We start from the raw sequence: 21206 nt of genomic DNA, 5'->3' as shown, positions 1-21206 counted from the left end.
CTGGTCCAGTGTATCATTTAAAACTCTTGTTTCTTTGGAGATGCTGTGCTTAGAAAATCTGTCATTTGCAGAAAGTGCTGTGTTGAAATCTCCTACTAATAGTATATTATTATCTAATTATGTCTTAACTTTGGTTATTAATTGATTGATATACTTGGCAACTCCCACATTAGGGGCATAAATATTCATGATTGTTAAGTCCTCTTGTTGTATAGACCCTTTAAGTATGATATAGTGTCCCTCTTCATCTCTTACTACAGTCTTTGGGATAAACTTTAATTTATCTCATATGAGGATTGCTGCCCCAGCTTTCTTTTGAGGACCATTTGAATGGTAAATGGTTCTCCACCCTTTCATTTTCAGGCTGTAGGTGTCCTTAGGTACACCTAACGAGGTGTAGGTGAATCTCTTGTAGACAGCAAATAGATGGGTCTTGCTTTTTAATCCAGTCTGATACCCATGTCTTTTGATGGGATCATTTAGCCTATTCATGATCAGAGTTACTATTGAAAGATATGAATTTAGTGTCATTGTAATACCTATTCAGTCCCTGTTTTTATGGATTATTTCTTTGGGCTTTCTCTTTCTTTTACAGGGACCCCTTAATATTTCTTGCAGAGCTGGCTTGGTGGTCACATTTTCTTTCAGTTTATGCCCATCTTGGAAGCTCTTTATCTCTCCTTCCATTCTGAATGAGAGCTTTGCTAGATAAAGTATTCTTGGCTGCATGTTCTTCTCATTTAGTACCCTGAATATATCCTGCCAGCCCTTTGTGGCCTGCCAGATCTCTGTGGAGAGGTCTGCTGTTAATCTAATATTTCTCCCCATATAAGTTAGGGATCTCTTGTCTCTTGCTGCTTTAAAGATTTTCTCTTTATCTTTGGAATTTTCAAGTTTCACTATTAAACGTTGAGGTGTTGAACAGTTTTTATTGATTTTGGGTGGGGGACCTCTCTATCTCCTGGATCTGAATGCCAGTTTTGCTCCCCAAATTAGGGAAGTTCTCAGCTATGATTTGTTCAAATATGCCTTCTGGCCTTCTGTCCCTCTCGGTGCTCTCTGTAACCTCAATTATACGTAGATTTTTCGTTCTGAGACTGTCATTTATTTCCCTTATCGTTCCTCGTGGTCTTTTTTTTTTTTCCTCATGGTCTTTTAATTGTTTTTCTCTTTTTCCCTCAGCTTCCCTCCTTGCTATCAATTTGTCTTCTACGTCACTCACTCTTTCTTCTACCTCATTAACCCTTGTCGTTAGGACCTCCATTTTGGATTGCATCTCATTCAATTGATCTTTAATTTTGGCCTCATTAGATCTAAATTCTTCTGCAGTCATGAAGTCTCTTGATTCCTTTATGTTTTTTTCCAGAGCCACCAGTAGCTTCATAATTGTGATTCTGAATTGGCTTTCTGACATCTAATTGTAATCCAAACTCTGTAACTCTGTGACAGAGAGTACTGTTTCTGATTCTTTCTTTTGTGGTGAGTTCTTCTTTCTAGCCATTTTGCTCAGTGCAGAGTGGCCGTATGAGTGGGCTGAGTCAAGAATATAAACCACGACCTAAGTGAATTTCACCCTAGGTGATTCTATCAAGGTCAGGGACCAGAAATTGAAAACAAAGATCAGAATGAGACAAAACAAAAGGACCACTAAAGTGAAAAACAAATTTTAAAACAAAGTGATAAAAAATAAAAGGCCAAGAATCCCAACAAAGAAGAGAGAGAAAAAGAAGAAAAGAAAAAAGAAAAAAAAAGAAGAAGAAAGGGGGGGGAGACTAGGAGATGGTGGTGGTGACAAAGTTGTAGTGGAGGGAGAATGTAGTCTACCTGAGGGGCTCTAAAAGGGGATCCTCTTGTTTCTGAGTATATTAAGTTCTGTATGTTAGAAGATGCTCAGTCCCAAATTTATATAAACCAGAAATACTTGTAGAAGGCCCCAACATTGACCACCAGAACATAAATGAGATAAAGAGGGGGGCAGAATTGGAATGAGGAATCTCACGGAATGAACCAGCACAGTATACCACTTGGTTTCTGGGTGCATGCTGGTCATGTTTTAGAAGATATTAACTTCTGCCATTGTAGAACAAAATGAGGCAGAGAAAACAAAAAACACAAAACAAACAAACAAAAAAACATATCTCGTATATCTCCCAAAATTGAGTGTGTTGAAGGGAATCTAGAAGTGGAAAATATATCTAGGACCTGTAATTGTATAAATATGAAAGTCAAAAAGGAAGAATCTTAAAAATGAAGAAGTGGTAAAATATTGTAGTTAAGGTGGGAAAAGAGAAAAAAATTGAAAATTTACAGTCTGATATAAAAACGAATTGTCCTCGAAAAAGGAAGAAAAAAATAGGAGGGGTACCCTCTGGTTCTATATACTGTAAATCCTTCAACTCCCCCTGGAGCTTTCTAGCACTTCTTGGTCAAGAACGTACTCTTCCGGGATCCCTAGGTGGCGCAGCGGTTTGGCGCCTGCCTTTGGCCCAGGGCGTGATCCTGGAGACCCAGGATCGAATCCCACATCGGGCTCCTGGTGCATGGAGCCTGCTTCTCCCTCTGCCTATGTATCTGCCTCTCTCTCTCTGTGACTATCATAAATAAATAAAAATTAAAAAAAAAAGAACGTACTCTTCCCCTGTCCTTCCAGCTGGTCTTCTGGGGGAGGGGCCTGCTGTGCTGATTTTCAGGTGTGTGCACCTGCGGGAGATGCCCCGCCCCTTGCTGGGCGGGGCTCAGTGGGAGCTGTTTACCCCTTGAGGCCTCTGTTCCCTGGCACCCCGCCCCTCCCAGGCATTGGGTGAAACAAAGAGAAACAACAACACTGGCGGGGGCCAGCTCGCTCTCCAGCTCTGGAGTCAGCTTCCGCAGTAACTACCACAGTCTCCCAGTCCGCACTGGCCTAGATGTTCCCAGGCTGGCGGGGGCGCTGATTTGCACAACTTGGGGGCCCTGGGTGGCAGGATAGTCCTCGCTGTCCTGTGCCCTCCCCGCCTCCGCCTGTGGGGTGGGCGGGGGGAACGCAGGATCGTGGGCTGTGTCCGCCCAGCGCCCTGGGATCCGGGGCCTAGAATCATGCTCCCAGCACGGCTCCCAAAGACAGCAGGGCGCAGACCCCTCCATGAGGAGCCGCCTGCCTGACCTACCGGCCTCTCCCCATGCCCTGCTGCAGCCCTTTACTGAGATCCGCCCGAGGTTTGTGGCGCAGTTTACCGGGGGGCGCACTACTTCTGTTAGTGATTCTGGGAAACTGGAGGCTCCACTGCCCCTGCTGCAGTTCTGCTCCGATTTCCCTGCTAAGCGCCTTTCCATCAGGGAAGAATCTGGTGCAGATTTTTTAAAGTTCCTGCTTCTCTGGGGCTGGGCTTTCCTGTCCCGGAGGCTTTTGCAGCCTGGCTTTAGCCCGGCTCCTCACGGGGCCCCTCCCCCACTTGATTCTTTTTTATCCCCCCCCCCCCCCCCACACACACACACACCTTGCTAGAAGCGAAAATCCTTCTCTTTGTAGTTCTAGCTGTTCTCTCTTTAAATCTCAGGTCAAATTCGTATGTGTTCAGGATGGTTTGAAAGTAATCTAGGTAAGTTGGTGGGGCTGGGTGAGTTGATGACCCCTACTCCTCCACCATCTTTCCCTCTTTCCACCAGACAGAAATCTTTGTGTCTCCACTTATAACTTTCAGTATTTTCAAATTATGATTTGAAATTTTAAAATGCTGGAAAAAATTGAAATTGAGATATTGAGTAGATCTAATGTGTATCTTTGTAGAGAAATTCTAAGGGAATGGCATTTCTCATTCTGGCCCAAAACTCCCCAGAGACTTGAATATCTGGTGCAAGTGGGAGACTCACTCTTTTAATTAATTAATTAATTTTTAAAGATTTTATTTACTTAGTTTTTAGAAAGAGAGAGAATGCATGTGTGAGCAGGGGAGGGGCAGAGGAAGGAGAGAAGCTCAAGCAGACTCCATGCTGAGCAGGGAGCCCCATGTGGGACTCAATCTGATGATCCCAAAAGCATGACCTGATCCAAAAGGAAGAGTCCCATGCTTAACCAATTGAGTGACCCAGGTGCTCCTACCCTTTTATTTTTAAAAAAAGATTTTATGTATTTATTTGAGAGAGAGAGAGAGAGCATGAGCAGGGAGGAGGGGCAGAGGGAGAGGGAGAAGGAGACTTTCCACTGAGCACGGAGCCCCACTCTGGACTCCATCTCAGGACCCTGAGATCATGACCAGAGCCAAAGATAGATGCTTAACCAACTGAGCCCCCCAGGTGCCCCAAGAATTATCCTTTTAATATTGATATTTTCTAGGTTCTCTTTCATTTTCCTACTTTCCTCTCTGAGAGAATATCCATATGATTCCATAATTCACATCTTCAAACTATCCAGAATATGCTGATGACTTCTAAATATCTTTCTCACATAGACTTATTTAGAATTTCATAGGATGATAGCTGCCTGTAAGTCATTTCCACCACAGAGACTTGAACTCATCAGGTCCTTCCAATGATTACTTTTCTCCTTGTTATCACCACAATCTAGAAACTAGAGAATCACTCTAGATGACTTTCCATCATTCATTCCCTCCTCATGAACATATTCATCAAGTGAATATGTCACTTGCTGTTTAGGCTCAAATAAGAAACCTTTCCTAATTGTGGCAATCACAGCATTCATAGAGCATTCTAAGTAGAACCTACTATCGTGAAATCATAATTTGATTTGATTGAGAGTTATTACTATAAATTCAGTTAACTCATCAATAAGCCAACGAGTCCAAAGATAAAACTCTAGTTTAAAAATGATACTTGTTTTGTCTCTAGAGAAGCTTATAGTCCATATAGATACAAATCTGAGTTTTTGACTGGACAAAAAATTCTAGATCAAGTTTACCATAAGGTATAGTTGAATTTGCCCCCCAAATTATGAAAAGCAATCCTAATTGATGGCGAACAGTGTCCAGAGTTTGTTCTTCTTTTCATAGAGGGAGTTGTAGCCATTGGGCAACCTGATTGGTGGAACTGTAAGGGGCAGAGTGAGCCATAGCCCCATGGCATTTGAAATTCCAAGGTAAGCCCTTCATCCTCAAATCCATGCTACTTTCTGACCCCTGACTGACAGTGTCTCTTAACATGTAGGATGGGTGTGAGCTTTGGTTCCTGATGAACAACCAATTATGGAGCATCTGGCACAGTCTTTTTTCCCTGGGCCCTATATCACATGTATCTAATGCCAGATGTGCATCAACTACCCATTGTCTCTTAGACTGAGAGAAGACAAGTAGAAATAGAAAGTTTAAAGTTAGTTCACACTTTGGCTAGGGTTTGTAGACATGGTTTGCAAAAATGTACTGGCATAAAGTGGCTGATTTCCGGAGAACTTGATGGCAGATATCAAGAGCATGGTTTCTACATAACTTCACAAATTAGGAATATGTGTTGAAGACAGAAGATACCCTTAGAGCTCTTAGAACATGCTGATTAATTAAAATTTATTTTCTTTAATTTTATATTAGAATTTTAAACAGACAAAGTCATAAATGATTTCCCCTCCTTTGGTGGGAAGTCATCGTTTGAGACTCAGTTCTCTCTAAAAAGGGAATAGAAAAATTGCCTTGCTGAATGTCATTTAGTTTTGATTACCATGCATGTTTCTACTACTTTGTAAGTAACACTCCAATTTGTTGCATCATATAATCCTTGCATTCCATCTATCTTTAATGTATCTTGCAAGTTACTAATGTACTTACTATCTATATTTAACACAATTTATGAATTCTGCCTTTCTCACCAGCGACTTGCTTACTTGCTTATTAATTATCTGTACTTTGCACATCCTATGCATTTTCCCCTTTATCTCATAAAGCTACTAGCTTATGATCCATATAGGCTTTATCTATCCAATTTGTGTTCCCATTTTCCATATCAGAATATTATCAAATAATATAGCAAATTCCTATTTCATGAACCCATCAAGCTGAGTGTTCTGTATTTCTAGAGTAGGCTCCCACTGTCCTGTATGTGAATAATTCTGAGGTTCATAGGAGTCCCCAGGCTCAGGCTGTTAGGGATAGGGTATGAGGCTAAGGTATTAGAGTATCAGGTTCTCCAAAAATAATTTGGTGACAATTTCATTTCCTATTGATTTGTCTGTTGGAAGCAAAGAATATAAACAGGGGAAATTGGAAAGAGAAAGATCTGAAAAAAAAGAAAAGATTCTGTTATCTTAATTCTTTAGTTCCTCTGAAATGATCATCTAAAAATTGATTTGAGCTGTATGTACGCTCCAGGTGTCGCCCTGAGGATATGAAATGCTTCACACAGACCACTGCATTTCAGAGGCTAAAGGGCATCTGAAAGAATTAAAAGTATGTCGCTCTTCCTTTTTTTTGCAGAGGAATAAAAGGGTGGATAGTCTGTATGGTTTCATAGGGAAAATTTAGGGGATGGGGAGGGGAGCAGAATCTCTATCAGGAGCTTCCCAGATTCAAAGAAAATAGTGTTTCTGACCTGAAACTTGAAAGGGCAAGAGAAAACTTCTAGTCAGAGCAATGGATGAATGGGCAGCAGGGGGTGAAGGGAGAACAGGAGGTGAGACTTGGCTACAAATCACAACATACATCTGAGTCAATGGGAAGATGTGTTAAAGGGAAATTGCTTTGACTTGTTAAAAAAGTAATGAAGACTTTATTTAAGACAATTGCCACAGAGAGCAAGTATGGCAGTAGGAGAGCAAGGCTGAACTCAGCTCTGAACACAACAGGGACACTTGGGGACCTACAGCTAATAGGCAGAGTGAGAGCAATGGACAGAATACCACCAGATGACATATCAAGGGCAGAAGGATAAACTGACGGAGCAGGATTCTTGGTAAAGGCTGGGTGAAGTCAAAACCTGGTGAAGGGGACCAGAAGAGCCTGACCAAGGTCCGGTTAAGGAAGGAGTCTGTCGGATAGTATACCACACCTTGGATTTGGACCCACCTGGAAACCACAAAGGTCAGAGACTGATGTCACTAAAGCCAAGGGGCTGGCTGAATTGTCCGTGTCAACCCTGGGGTCCTAGGAACACCTACTGCTGAGTGGGGATGCAGTGTGGCCAACAGTGAGCAGAGCGTCGGTAACCAAAAGAAGTATAGGAGAAATTCTCCTCATTCCTCCTGTGTCAAAAATGACAATATTTTCTGCAGACCCTCCCTTCCCTGGAGCTGTGGTCTTCAGACTGTAGCATGTGCTAGGATCACCTGGAAGGCTTTTTAAAACGGAGATTGCTGTCCTCACCCCCAGAGCTTCTGATTCAACGAGTCTGGGAGGGATCTAAAAACTGCATTTCTAACAAGTTCTCTGGTGATGCTGTTGCTGGTGGTCAGAGGATATCACTTGGAGATTAATTCCTTATTGATAGAGGACGAGAAAGGGAAAATATGAGTGAATGAGGACCTGTGTTATAATGAATTATCTGTGGAGGGGAACAGGTAGCCTCCAGGGCCGTACGTAGACGGCGCACCCACCCAAACTATGCTGAGTTTTGGCTGCTAGTGGCTCACGGCTGCCCCTTCTTCAGAGTTTCATTTGCCAAAGGGGCCACCTGCTCTGGGAGGTTATGTCCCTGGGGCCCGTGGGTGATTCCGCAGCCAATAGTTGACCGATCTGACTTACACAAGGCCAGCCCTCTGCCTTCAAGATGGAATAAAATTGTGTGATTTATTCTGAAGCTAATCTCTGGCAGAAATCTAATGTTATCTTCTTTCTTCTTCTGCCCCTTCCTGCTTCACTGATTTCTTGCTTCTGGAACCACTCAGGAAATTGTGTTTGCCTGAATCCTAGTCTCAGCTTCTGTTTACTGAGTATTTCTGAGACCACAGGATAACACCTGATGTCCTCTGGGATGGACTTTGGCCCTCTCTTTCTCAGATTTGGGGGCTTCAGCTTCCAGAACCAACATGAGCAATCTTAAAGGCCAGAAGCTCCCAGTGTTTACATGGTCCTCAGGGAAGGCATGGCATCTATGCGGTAATCACCATGAGGGAAACTGTTGGGGGCCTCCCTCCAGGAGTGGATGCTTTGAAACTCTGGGAATAAATTATTAGCGAGGGCCTGAGTCCTGGTTCTCTGGACTTTAGAACCTGCCTGTCCTGCCCAGGGACTCTCTCAAAGGTTTTGGGCATTCATCATTTTAGACACCTGTTCGGTGGTTTATGGGGTAGATGTATGGGAAAACCCTAGTTTTGGAATTAATTAGCTCAAGTTTATCTAATTTGCATGATAGTCTGTGGGAACCTCTGGTTCAAAGAAAAAATGTGGCAGCAATAATAGTGCCAGTGAGGTAATGATGATTATCATGACAGTAACAGAAAGGTTCTAACTACTTTGGCGGGCTGGAGCTCCCAAGACTGTCCTGGGCACTCTGCTTGCTCCTGGAAGGTTGTGGCTTTCCTTGGTATCCAGCTCTGTTATAGGGGTTGGTGAGCAAGGGAGAAGTGGTAAACCTTTATCTCTGATTGTCCCTTTATAAGACATATACATTCTCATCATCATGGGCATCATTCTGATCAGGTCTGCTGCCCCACACTTGCCCCCCAGTACACTCACCTCCCTATGCAAGGACATTGTTTCACACTTCTCTGATCTGGGCTGTGCCCAGATTAACATTGGTTTTCTGTTCAGGGTCAGCCCGTGGTGGGCACCAGGAGATCAGAATTTAGAGCTCTCAGAGCTGCTCAGGATGGAGCCTTTGGCAGATCCTCAACACAATGCGTTCAGGTTGAGGCTGAGCGCTCTTCCTTCATTACTTCGAGACTTTTCCATGGATTCAAGGAGGCTGCTCCCCTGGAGCAGTAACTTTGACTCAGAGAATACAGTTCTTGGGTTTAGGCTGAATCTACACTACATGGCCCCATCCTCCTGGACCCTAATGACTCGGATCTGGAAATAATAATGGATTTGGATCCCTTCTGAGGACTACTGAGGTCCTGGGGGTTCTCAGGACATCAGAGACTTAGGAGAAACTCAACAATGAAACACCTTTCTCAACACCACTGCCGGCTGGCTCTGGAGCCCCTCATGGCCTCATAGCTGCCCTGGTGCTTGCCAGGCCCATAGAAATCCCACACCTCATGGCTATGGCCACACATGGGCAGATATTCCTTCCTTCCTAGACTTTCAAGAAGATAAAATGTCCAAACTTTTGGAAATATTTTCCATATGTGTCTACCACTTCTAAATTTTATTTATGAGTTATTTATTTACTTACTTACTTTTTTGCCTCTGAATTTTAGAAGCATCCCCCTCCTGGAGGTGAGACCCCAGCTGCCTCCTTTGTGGCAGTTACCATGTAAATGTCACATCTTCCCCGAGGACCACGTGAACACTGCTGGTCCCAGGGCTTCAGGGGTGCCTGTGTTCATCTTGGAAGCTGGAGTCCCCAAATCTGAATCACTTCCCTTGTGTCCCTGGCTTGGTCAGTTTTCACACTGCTATCTAAGAGTTAAGGCAGGGATCATTTCTATTTGGTACACAATAGGACTTGTGCTTCATTTTACCGCTAATACTTAAATTCCCTCTACTTTTCAAGTGCAAAATAATATTTTAAAGTACAAAAACTTTAAAAAGTATTTGAAATATGTCCAAAGTAGTTTTGAAAGGGAAAAGAAAAGCAGCTATTTTCTTTCACTTCCTCATACAAGTTTAGTTCGTGTTATTAGTTTCTGTTGTCCTGAAATAATCTCACATAAAGGACTGTGATGGTAAAACAGCATGTTCTTGACTCCTCTGATTAGGGGGAGGCTTTGTCATACTTTACTTCTGGTTTTATGTGGTTTTAGATTTCTAACAGTGACCAGGAATTTTATAGGCGGGCTGTGTCTCTGTTTGGAGGAAGCAAGGCTGCCTCCCACACTCTCTCCCAGTCTAGGGGGTGGCTACATCCCGGTCCCAGCAACTCCCCAGGTCCCAGCAGCTCCCCAGCTCCCCAGGTCCCCCCAGCAGCTCCCCAGCAGCCAGCCACACCTGACCTTCTGGAAAGGTCAGGGAAAGGTCCAGAGTGTGTTAGAGAAAAACAAAATACTGAGGAGCTAGGTCAGGTATTGAAGGAAGCAGGGACAAAATGACAGAGGAGGATGCCCCAGACATAAGCTGGGAGCAGGAAACACTGATGGAAGCCCACCTGCTGCAGAATTTTCTTTATTTGACAGTGATGAGAAGGAGTTTAAAGGTGGAGCAGCTCAGGCTGAGGGGAAGCCCATCCTTCAGAATGAAGAGACATCCCTGCCCAGGTGCCGTGGCCTGAATGCACAAAGGGACAGGCACCCAAGAAGGCTCTGGTAGGGTCCGACCGCAGGGGCTTGGGAACCCACCATCATGGAGATGCCCTCCTTTCATATGAGGCCAGGCTTCCACTCTAACGCCTACAGAGAACTACAGGGTGTCAGAGGAGCAAAGGCCTATTTGGGAGAGGAAGAGTTTAACAGCGCAGGTTTATCTTGGAAGAGAGAAAGGCTGCGAAGGAGATCCTGGGGAGTCGTGCTGCCAGCTCCTGCTTCTTTAAACCTTCAGGATGGAGAAAGGATGGAGTCAGAACTTCTGGGGATTGCCTTTTTAGGGATATTGTGTAGTCCGAACCATCTACCCTGAAATATGCTTTTCCTTGGGAATGGAGCGGAAAAACTTGATATTTTGGGAGTAGAGAGTTGGGGAGAAAGGTTTTCTTTCCCGTGTTTTCAAACACACATATGAGCACATGGACACTGGTGTGCACATGTACTCGGGTAATACGGGATGGTTTGGTCATTGGGACGCCGAGTGGGAAGGAACGTAAAGTAAAATGGATCCAGTGTTCACCATGTTTCTTAGGTGTGGGGCAAGGGGCTGATGCTTTCCGGCCTGTTCTACTCGGTTTTGAGCTGTTTCAGGTAGGCCAGGATGTCTGCCTTGACAGTGCTGACGGGAGCCTGGTGGAACCAGCGCATGACAGGGACCCCATCGGGCCCCACCAGGAACTTCTCAAAATTCCAGCGGATGTCATGGACTTTCATGGGCTCCCAGAAGAGCTGGTTTGATGAGCCCAAAAGATCAGAGGTTGGAGGGCAGGAGTTCTGGAGCAGAGATAAGAAAAAGAGAAGTTTTTTTCCCCCTGCTTCTGCCATGTGGTAATCTACATATGGATCACATGTGCCATGTGGTAATCTACATGTGGACCTGAAAGTCACAGCAAGTTTAGAGCTGCCGAAGACCACAGAAGCACTCCGGGTTCTCTGAGACCACTGGTTCCCGCTTGCTGGCCTGCCACACAAGTCTGGTCCTTGTTGAAATTTTCATCCATCCATGGCAAATTGAAATAAAAAAGACAATGTGGGGGGTTTTCGCAAAATTCCACTTATTGACTATAAAAAGACCATCATTTTATAGGACTGTGGTCGAGTCTTATCCCCAACCCTAGAGAGTCTACTCACCATCATATGTCTCAATTTATTAACTACCAGGTGGGATCCCAGTGAACCACAGGGATTTCAATGCAACATCAGCAATCAACCAACCAAGAGCTAGAGAGTATGATGATAAACAGAAAATATTCCTCTTTTCCCTGTCTGCCCCTCCCATGATTATATTATGGTGCTTCAGTAAAATAATATCTTCCATTTTCTTTGATAAGTCATTTCTATAGTTTTGGTTTTCTTAGCTGAAAAAAATGCTTTGGTTTAGAGTAATGGTTCCCAGAGTTAGGGCTTTGTAGTCTGGTAAAAGTTCAGCAACTATTTTTTTTTTTTGAGATTAATGCAGAATAACCAACATTTATTTTAATAGATAATAAGAAAAGTCAAAAGCCAACTATAACTGTAAATTTAAATATTAACATATTTGTAAGTATTAGATTAAAGAAAATAAAATCAATCATATCACCATTTTTGGGCAACACAAATGATAATTTGTGCAATTTAACTAAATATTAATTCAATATCAGAGTTAATGATGGTCTTTTTAAAGTCAATAAGTGGAATTTTGCAAAAACCCCCCACATTGTCTTTTTTATTTCAATTTGCCATGGATGGATGAAAATTTCAACAAGGACCAGACTTGTGTGGCAGGCCAGCAAGCGGGAACCAGTGGTCTCAGAGAACCCGGAGTGCTTCTGTGGTCTTCGGCAGCTCTAAACTTGCTGTGACTTTCAGGTCCACATGTAGATTACCACATGGCACTCTACATGCTCCATGTCTGTCACCCTGATTACATAGGGGTCCCTCAGGGAGGAGCTGGGCCCCATGGATATTTGAGAGTGCCCTGAATGGCACAGCTCCTTACACCTACGAGGGCTTCCATGGCTGACGGTCGAATGAACAGACATTGTCATTCAGTAGGGGGCGGCAGTCCATATCAGACCTGCCACATGTTCTGATTCCTATACTTGAAGCTCAAGCCTCACAATGGATATTGCCATGATTCCTGAACTTATCTGAGCTTTTCTTTCCAAGGAGTGCAACCTTAATCCTAGGACTGAGCCCCAGGCTTTCAGGGTGCCTCTACCTACCTGACCTGGTCAGGGCAGATGTAGTCACTCACCTTCAGGAAGGTAAAGACCTTCTGTTCTTTCTCTCCATTCACATCCCCTTTCTCAAAGAGCTGAAAATTGGGGACAAAGCCACCACCTGGACGCACATGCCTGCAATGAACCAGAGGGCCCCAAGAGGGTCCAAGTTAGGACAAAAAGGGATGGTAATGGCCACCACACCTCTATCACAAAAGGAAGTTAGAGATAAAGAGGGAGAGATGGAAGACAGGGAAGGTGAGGAAATGGGTCTCTCGGGGCCAGGACCTCATGCTTTATGGAGCCAACAGAGAATTCCATGAAAACTGGAGGGCACTATTCTTCAGTCAGGATTCCCGATTCATTTCTATTTCCCACATTCCCTCCTTTGCCCTGTGCTTCTTTTCCAGTAGATATTCCCCTAGTGTTACCGTCAAGGAACTCAAGGCAGAATGAATGCTTAAGCATTGCCAGCAGGGCAAGTTTGCATGCAAGCCTCACAATGATGTTCTTGAACCCTGTGATCTACCACCTGCCCTGCCCTCGAAGTTTCCAGAAGAGGAGAACCTCCAGGCAGAAGGAGGAAGGGAAACACTGCCAGGGCCTAGGCAGTGTCCTAAGCAGGTACTCACTTGAGCCCAGAAAGAATCTCTGAGTTCTTTCCTGGTTCTTGTTTTCCAAACTGGTTGCAGGGAAAGCCCAACACAACTACACCAAAAGACTTCAGCTCCTCCTGCAGTGCATTCAGTTCTGTAGGGAGACAGCAAGCATCATGAGTAGCGTGGCCTCTAGCCCTACCCTCAGCAATGAGAGACCTCTGGATGTATTCATTTATCACATGAATAAAGTGAGGACTGTAAGGGGAATATTCAAGATTACAGAGATTGAGGGGATCCCTGGGTGGCTCAGTGGTTTGGCGCCTGCCTTTAGCCCAGGGCATGATCCTGGGGTCCTGGGATCGGGTTCCGCGTCGGGCTCCCGGTGTGGAGCCTGCTTCTCCCTCTGCCTGTGTCTCTGCCTCACTCTCTCTCTATGTCTATCATGAATAAGTAAATAAAATCTTAAAAAAAAAAAAGATTACAGGGATTGAGAGGCAGAGCAAAAAGCCAGAATGCAGGTTTCCAGGAACATACCTCTTGTGCAGTGGTTTCCAATGTAGCTGCACTGCACCATCCAATAGGGGTGCTCCTACAAAGATTGGGTAGCCCTGTGGGGTGGGGTGGGTTTCTGCTTGATTCTGAAGGAAATTGAAACTTGAATGCCACTGCCACCTACCTTAGGAGTGGATTGATTGACCGATCAAAAATTTTTCAGGAAAAGGCAAATAAATGGAAATGTCCCCCCTCCCCCCAACTATGCCCCATGATGACACATCTGACACCCCAGGCATCCTCCCAGGAGCGCTTTTTGGTATGCTCACCTAGGAGCTGTGGAAGGGAGCCAATACCTGAGTCTGGCTCCAGAGCACTCTCTACCGTCTTGTCAATTCTAGTGATCTGACTGATGCCATTTCCTTGGGACCTTCACTGGGATTCCAGGCTACAAACTCCACTGCACTTTTACTACTGCCAGGAGGGTTTCTACCTTGTCCGTCTACACCTGTACCGTGTTTCCATCTTCAGCTCCACTCAGCTCCCAGTACCAATGCCAGCCAGTCCCACTCAGACTCAGCTCCACCTGCCAGGATCTCACCCCAAAAAATTCTCAGGTGAGAGAGCCTTCCTGGTGTTGTGCATGTCTTCACTTATTATCCACCCACCTTCCTCCTTAACCATTAAGAACATGTCCTTCCTATGGCAGAAACACTTAGCAGACCCTGCTTCTAGTCCTCTGGCAAATGCTTCCAACTCTCTCAATTTCCCCATCTGGAGTAAAATTAGAATGAAACACTTTTAAAAATTCTCATGTACTAGTTTACTAAGTTATGTCATAGCAACGGAGTAGAAAACTCTGCCATCAAATAAATGAGGAAACTCATCACATACCGGAACAGGTGAACATTTGAGTATTGTATTATGTGAAAAAGCAAGATGCAGGATCAGTTGTATTTGTGTATATGGGATTTTTGCTTGCATGTACATTAAAGATTTATGAAAATATGCACCATAAACTGATGATCGTAGTTATCCAAAAGGAAAAAATGTGAAGTTTTCACTTTTTTTTTTTTTAACATGGAGCCCAACCATAGGACTTGAACTCACAGCCCTGAGATCAAGGCCTGAGCTGAAATCAAATGTCAGACACTCAACCAACTGAGCCACCCATGGATCCCTGAAAGTTTCTACTCTTGAATCCTTCGGTATCTTTTAAACTTTTTTTTTTTAATTTTATTTATTTATGATTCACAGAGAGAGAGAGAGAGAGAGAGAGAGAGAGAGAGGCAGAGACATAGGCAGAGGGAGAAGCAGGCTCCATGCAGGGAGCCCGACGTGGGATTCGATCCCGGGTCTCCAAGATCACGCCCTGGGCCAAAGGCAGGCGCCAAACCGCTGCGCCACTCAGGGATCCCTCTTTTAAACTTTCAATGTTGTGAATATATTTCCTATTCAAGACAAATTTAAATTAACAATTAAAACAGATTTAAAAGCAGATTTGCGGGATCCCTGGGTGGCGCAGCGGTTTGGCGCCTGCCTTTGGCCCAGGGCGCGATCCTGGAGACCCGGGATCGAATCCCACATCGGGCTCCCTGCATGGAGCCTGCTTCTCCCTCTGCCTGTGTCTCTGCCTCTCTCTCTCTCTGTGTGACTATCATAAATAAATAAAATCTTTAAAAAAAAATAAAAATAAAAAAAAAAAATAAAAGCAGATTTGCATTCCATGGAACTGCTGTCTATATATTAGAACTTTTTAAACTTACTATAATATTTTCAGATTTAACTCTTTAAAGGAAGGAAAATTCCTACTTGCTGATACTAAACTGTGAGATTTCATATAAATTAAGCAAAGATTTAGTCTGTAGCTTTTCAGGTTTTTCCTACGGTTATCCATAAAAATAATAAATCTAAAGTGATCCTGAAATTCTCTTCCTAATAATCTGTACTTTTGAGAGTATCATTTGAAGCACAATTTCACCATTAAATTTAAAAAGTCTTTAGATTCTTTTGGTGAATGTGAACCTTTTTTTTTGTTGTTGTTGTTCTTTGAAGGAAGAGGTATTTCAATATACTTTTTGCCTAATCAAGCAGCCCCCTCTATATCAGTCCTTTTAGGCTGCTATAACAAAATACTGTAGACCAGGGGCCTTATGAACAACAAGAACTTATTTCTTACAGTTCTGGGGACTGGAAGTCCAACATCATGGTGCCAGTATGGGGCAGGTCTGGCAAAGGCCCTCTACCAGGTTGCAGATGGTAGGCTTTTCACTGTGTCCTCCCAAGGTGCAAGGGCCAGGGGGTTCTGTGAGGTTTCTTGTTATAAAGCACTAATTCGGTTCATGGAGGGTCCACCCTCACGGCCTCAAGCAGAAAAATTGTTTGTGGCTTGTCAGAAACTGTATTTATCTCTACTTCAATCCATCTAAAACTTTAAATAACCTTTTCTGGATCAACAGAGAAACCAAACTCTTCCCCACAAGTGCACAAAGAAAATCCACCTCAGTTATCACAGAAGGTCGGGCCAGGTTTGGAAAGATGGAGCATCTTTCCAAATAGCCATTACACCAAAGACCACCCATAAGAAAGCTACGTTTCCATCTCCCCATCACATGGAGGTACTGTGGAACCCAAGAGCATTTTCCAAAAGATCTGCTGTCGTTCTCAGAAGTCACCAATGAGGAGGATACAGGCAGAACCTGGAAGCTAGCCTTTTGGGCCTGGGGGCAGGGGGTCACAGCTGGGGCGTGGTGTTCTGTCAACAGTCTAACAGGACATCAACATCATACATCATGGTCATGTCATGATCATGATGGATCAAGACAAAAACAAGACCACTCCATTATCATGTTTCAACACAGACAGAACAGGGACCTTGTCCAGATTACAAAAATGGCCATGCATCTCCCTATTCTTGCCAATATAAGTGACTTCTGCTTCTTTACCAACTACAGTTTTAGCCTTGTTTTATTCCTCCGACCTTGTAGATATGATTTATTAAGACAAATCTTAATCATGGTCACAGAATTGTCCCCATTTCATTTCCTGACAGCAGCCCATTCAGAGCAAAGCAATTCTTTGAATCCTTCCCCAAAGTACCTAACAGAAGCCCAGATTCTCAAATAAGTTCTTTCTAGCACTTTCTTACTGAAAAGCTCCATGATTCCCTATAGTATGTGTTCTCCCTCAGGGCATCGAACAACAAGTACTACTTGTTCAGTGGTAGATATGTTCCTGGTGGTCTTTGATTAAATCTTTGGGAGAATCTCATTTCTCAAATCTGAAGATGATTCTCTTGGCCTCCTAAGGAGTAGAGGAGTGATAGGATTCAGGGGGACAGATTCACACAACCACTTAACCCCCCCCACCTCTCTCCTCTCAGTAATAAATTAGGAAAACCTCTGGAATTAGAATATGGCCATCTGACAAAGCTAGTTCCAAAAGAATTGAAACATGAGCTCTTACCAGGATACTGAGCTGTCAAGCCTCAGTAGGTGGCCACATTGACAAAGAGGACATGCTTGCCGGCATACTGCTTGAACTGAACGTACTCCTCACTGTTGAGGGTGAGGGCTCCATACTCATAGATGGTGCCCATCACCCCGTTATAGCAATCCACCTGGAATGTAACAAAAATAACCACAATGATGTGATCATAAGATAAATAATAACTCCCAGCATCCAGTGGCTTCTCCAAAGTGCTCAAAGATATTTCATGTAATACCTGGGAATTCTAAGAACTGAAGAGACTTTTTTCCAGTAATATTTTTAGTTATGGCGAGGCCAATACTAGAATGTGTGTTATGTAAGTTAAAACCCTTTCTTTGTGGGAGTGCCCAGCTGGCTCAGTTGGTGAGGCATTCGACTCTTGGTCTTGGGGTTGTGAGTTCAAGCCCCACATTGAGCATAGAGATTACTTAAAAAATAAAATCTTAAAATAAAATAAAATAAAATAAAATCTTATAAAAGTGTGTGTGTGTGTGTGTGTGGCAGGACAAGTACTTTGTGATGATCTTGCCTTCCCTGGAAGATTAACACAACTCTCTTCCACCCTCTGACACTCAGCATCCTGACACCAGGCTCCCACTGCTCCAGCCCTTCTCATATTTTCTTAAGAGATCTTTGTAATCTGACATCAGTGTCTCATCTAGATGTTCTTAAACTGCAATTTCCTTCCCCCAGAACAGGGCAAGGAACACACTCCTCATCTGGATCCCACGGAGGCCCTTCCCAGAGCTTTGCCAGTGGGCTGCTCACTGGGATGAGAAACCCATCCTGGGTACCCTTTCTTGTACCCTACACTGTGGAGAGGTGGCCTTGACTTCTCCTGGGTAGGGACAGTGAGACAGGAAGCAACGGGAAGAAGCTTCCTGCCCGCAAACATGCCAAGGCCAATAGGCAGATGGGAGCTGGCGTGAAAGGAATATGCTTTTTTCTGAGGAGCTCCACACTCCTGGAGGTGTGCACAAAAGTCAGAGAAGTGTAGAATGAACGGAAGTGAGTTTCAAGGGATCTCAGTCCATAACAGTTTGCCTGGAGCAGTAAGGGAACAGCCGGTGGGCAAGCTCTCCTGAAGAGAGCAGGGTCAACAAACTGTTTTCGTTTCCTGAGTCTGTGCATCTGCCATCAGGACACCAGGCAAGATGTCCATACATTCCTACACATCTGAACACAAACACATTGCTCCAAATATTCGGGAATAGTAGCCTAGGAAAGCCCTGCTGGAGGAGCTGCCATCTCCATGCCCCTAGGTCAACTTGGCTCCATGCCAAAAAAAATTCTATTTGTCCTTCTCACTACGTAATAGAAAAAGTCACATGGAAATCATTGCAAGAGCTGTCATCTGTGTGCCTCCTGCCTTTGTGCTATCTTAGATCTGGGCTCCCCAACACCCAGCATGTGTCTCTCACATGGATGCTACCCTGTAAGCTGGGATGCCAAATCCCAAGAAAACTAGGCTGGAAGGCTGGGTCTTTCCGACTCCAAGATCAGTTCTGCTCCAGCTTGAAGGGATCCAGACATTCAAAAATGCAGCCTTTAGTTCACAAGATGGTTTTCTACAGCTGAAATTGTACCCTAGCCAGGCAGTAGTGGCTGACAGACCTGGCTGCCCTCTCACAGGTTGCCTTTTATTATTATATTATTTCTGAAAAGGAAATAGTGTTACGAATGTTGGTCTTTGAGCATTTCTCATGCATCATCTTACACATCATAGGGACCCATTAACAGAGCACTCAAAGTGATTTGAGGACCTGAACAAGTATCACCAGGGCATATTAGGAATGCAAGTTCCTGAGACACTTCTCTAAAGAAGACCTACAAATGGCTAACAGACAATATGAAAAAATGCTCGACATCACTCATCATCAGGGAAATACAAATCAAAACTACAACGAGATATTATCTTACACAGGTCAGAATGGCTAGAATTAACAACTTAGGAAATGACAGATGTTGGTGGGGATGTGGAGAAAGAGGAACCCTCTTGCACTGTTGGTGGGAATGCAAGCTGGTGCAGCCACTCTGGAAAACTGTGTGGAGGTTCCTCATAGAGTTAAAAATAGACCTGCCCTATGACCCAGCAATTGCACTCCTGGGTATTTACTCCAAAGATACAAATGAGGTGGTCTGAAGGGGCACTTGCACCCCAATGTTCATAGCAGCAATGTCCACAATAGCCAAACTGTGGAAAGACCCCAGATGTCCATCAACAGATGAATGGATAAAAACGATGTGGTCTATATATACAATGGAATATTACTCAGCCATCAGAAAATGGAATCTTACCATTTGCAAAACATGGACAGAACTAGAGGGTATTATGTTAAGCAAAATAAGTCAAAGACAAATATATGATTTCACTCATATGTAAAATTTAAGAAAAAAACAGATGGACATAGGAGAGGGGAAGGAAAAATAGATAAAAACAGGGAAGCAAAACTTCACAGACTCCCTAGTTAAGAGAACAAATTGAGGGTTGCTGCAGGGGAGGTGGGTGGAGGATGGGCTAGATGGGTGATGGGCATGAAGGAGGCACCTGTTGTGATGAGCACCAGGTGTTAGATGCAACTGATGAATCGCTAAATTCTGCTCCTGAAACCAATACTACATTGTTATGTCACTATTATGTTACTATATGTTAACTAACTTGAATTTTAAAAAGAAAAAGAAAAAGAAAGAAAGGCAAGTTCCTGGTTCTCTGAGACCCGCTGAATCAGAAACTTGGTGAGTGGTGACTGCAGAAAAGGGAAGAGGCAGACTCTGCTGCGGCCAGCTGTCCCCAGGCAGGGTTCCTGAGGTCCAGGTTCCCTCTAGAACCTCCTCGAACGTGTTGCTACCATAACTTTGCTCTAGTTAGTGTAACTTCACTCTTGTAACATAAACACCCCCCTCCCCCGGTTTATGTTAGCAATCCTCCTCCAGGCGTATGGCCCGCTGACACACACCTGAAGGGCCTCAGGACTCAGGTTTTCCTAAAGGCACAGGGCGCCGCCTCCAAGAAGCAGCGCACAGGCCTGCTGAGCAGGGCGTGGAGAGGCCTTGGAGAGGACGAGGGGGAACTCCTCGCATCCCTGGAGGCTAGGCTGGTCACCAGGTGCTGCAGTGCGCTGGCTCCCCAGTGGGACACTCACCTTCATCTTTTGCGTGTTTTGGGTGGGCTGCGCGAGGCCGGCCAGGAGCAGCGGGAGAAGAGCCGAGGCCCAGAGTTGCGGGACCATGGCTGGTGCGCGCGGGTCCAGGTGCGTCCCGGGCCCAGTCACTTTTGAAGCCCTGGTGGGGATGGGCGTGGAGAGGTGTCCTCCAATCGCAGAGCAGTGCACGCGCGTGCACATACCTGAGCCCCCTTCGCTCCCCCCCCCCCCCCGCCCCCAGTGCATCCGGGAGGCCACCTGCACCTGCACCTGTCGCCCCGCGAGTTCTCCTGGCGAGTAGCGCGGGAGGCCTCGCTCCTTGGGGTCAGAAGCGCTGGGCCCAGCCTCCAAGGGACTGGGACCCCCGGGTGCTCGCTCCGCGTCCAGGAGGTAAAGCCAGAATCAGAATCTGCTTTTTAAAAACAAGAGCGTCACGTGGTTTCCATGCAGTCAAGCTCGAGACACTAATCCTCCAACCCGCCCCTCAGCCCCTCAGACTCCGTCACTCACTCACTGTGTTTCCTGATGATGAGGTCCAGCCGCGGGGCCTGAGGGTCTCAGACGCCTTGGAGGCACCGTGTCTCCTGGACAGGACTAGTGCGTGCAGGTGGCACAGCTGAGGGGGACACAGGAGCTAGTGCGTGCAGGTGGCACAGCCGAGGGGCACCTCCGCAGCGGGGCCGCCCTGGGGAACAGAGCCCTAAGCTGAGTCCAGAGGGCACGGGCTGGAGTTTCTCGTTCTCTGGAAAGCCCTGCAGTCACCTCTGCCTTGCCTGCTCCAGAACGCTGTTCTGAGGCCCTAACGGGAAGCAAGTGGAAAGCTGTTGGAAAGGGAATCGGCGAAGGGGTACAGAGTGGTCGCTCCCACCCTCCTGCCCCCACCCCCCTCCCTTAGCGGCTCCCTGCGGGCGGCTCAGCTTTGCTAAGCTCCTTGTGAATTAAGGCGATAACTCTTTCCTTTTTT

General features: G+C 45.1%; 1 protein-coding gene across 1 annotated transcript; it reads right to left on the bottom strand.

The window, feature by feature from the left end:
* Positions 1-10165: 10165 nt before the first annotated feature.
* On the bottom strand, positions 10166-20663 carry GPX6 (glutathione peroxidase 6). The gene is made up of 6 exons (XM_072813760.1): positions 20507-20663; positions 20243-20381; positions 17076-17229; positions 13152-13269; positions 12555-12654; positions 10166-11092 (listed from the first exon to the last, which is right to left on the bottom strand). Exons 2-6 carry the CDS (start codon positions 20327-20329, stop codon positions 10886-10888), a joined length of 666 nt encoding a protein of 221 aa, XP_072669861.1. The 5' UTR covers positions 20330-20381; positions 20507-20663; the 3' UTR covers positions 10166-10885.
* Positions 20664-21206: the final 543 nt, after the last annotated feature.

This window comes from Canis lupus, chromosome 37 (genome assembly GCF_048164855.1).
Source record: "Canis lupus baileyi chromosome 37, mCanLup2.hap1, whole genome shotgun sequence".
NCBI lineage: Eukaryota > Metazoa > Chordata > Mammalia > Carnivora > Canidae > Canis > Canis lupus.
Note: the sequence above shows the minus strand (reverse complement) of the source record. Positions and strands in the feature narration are given on the sequence as shown.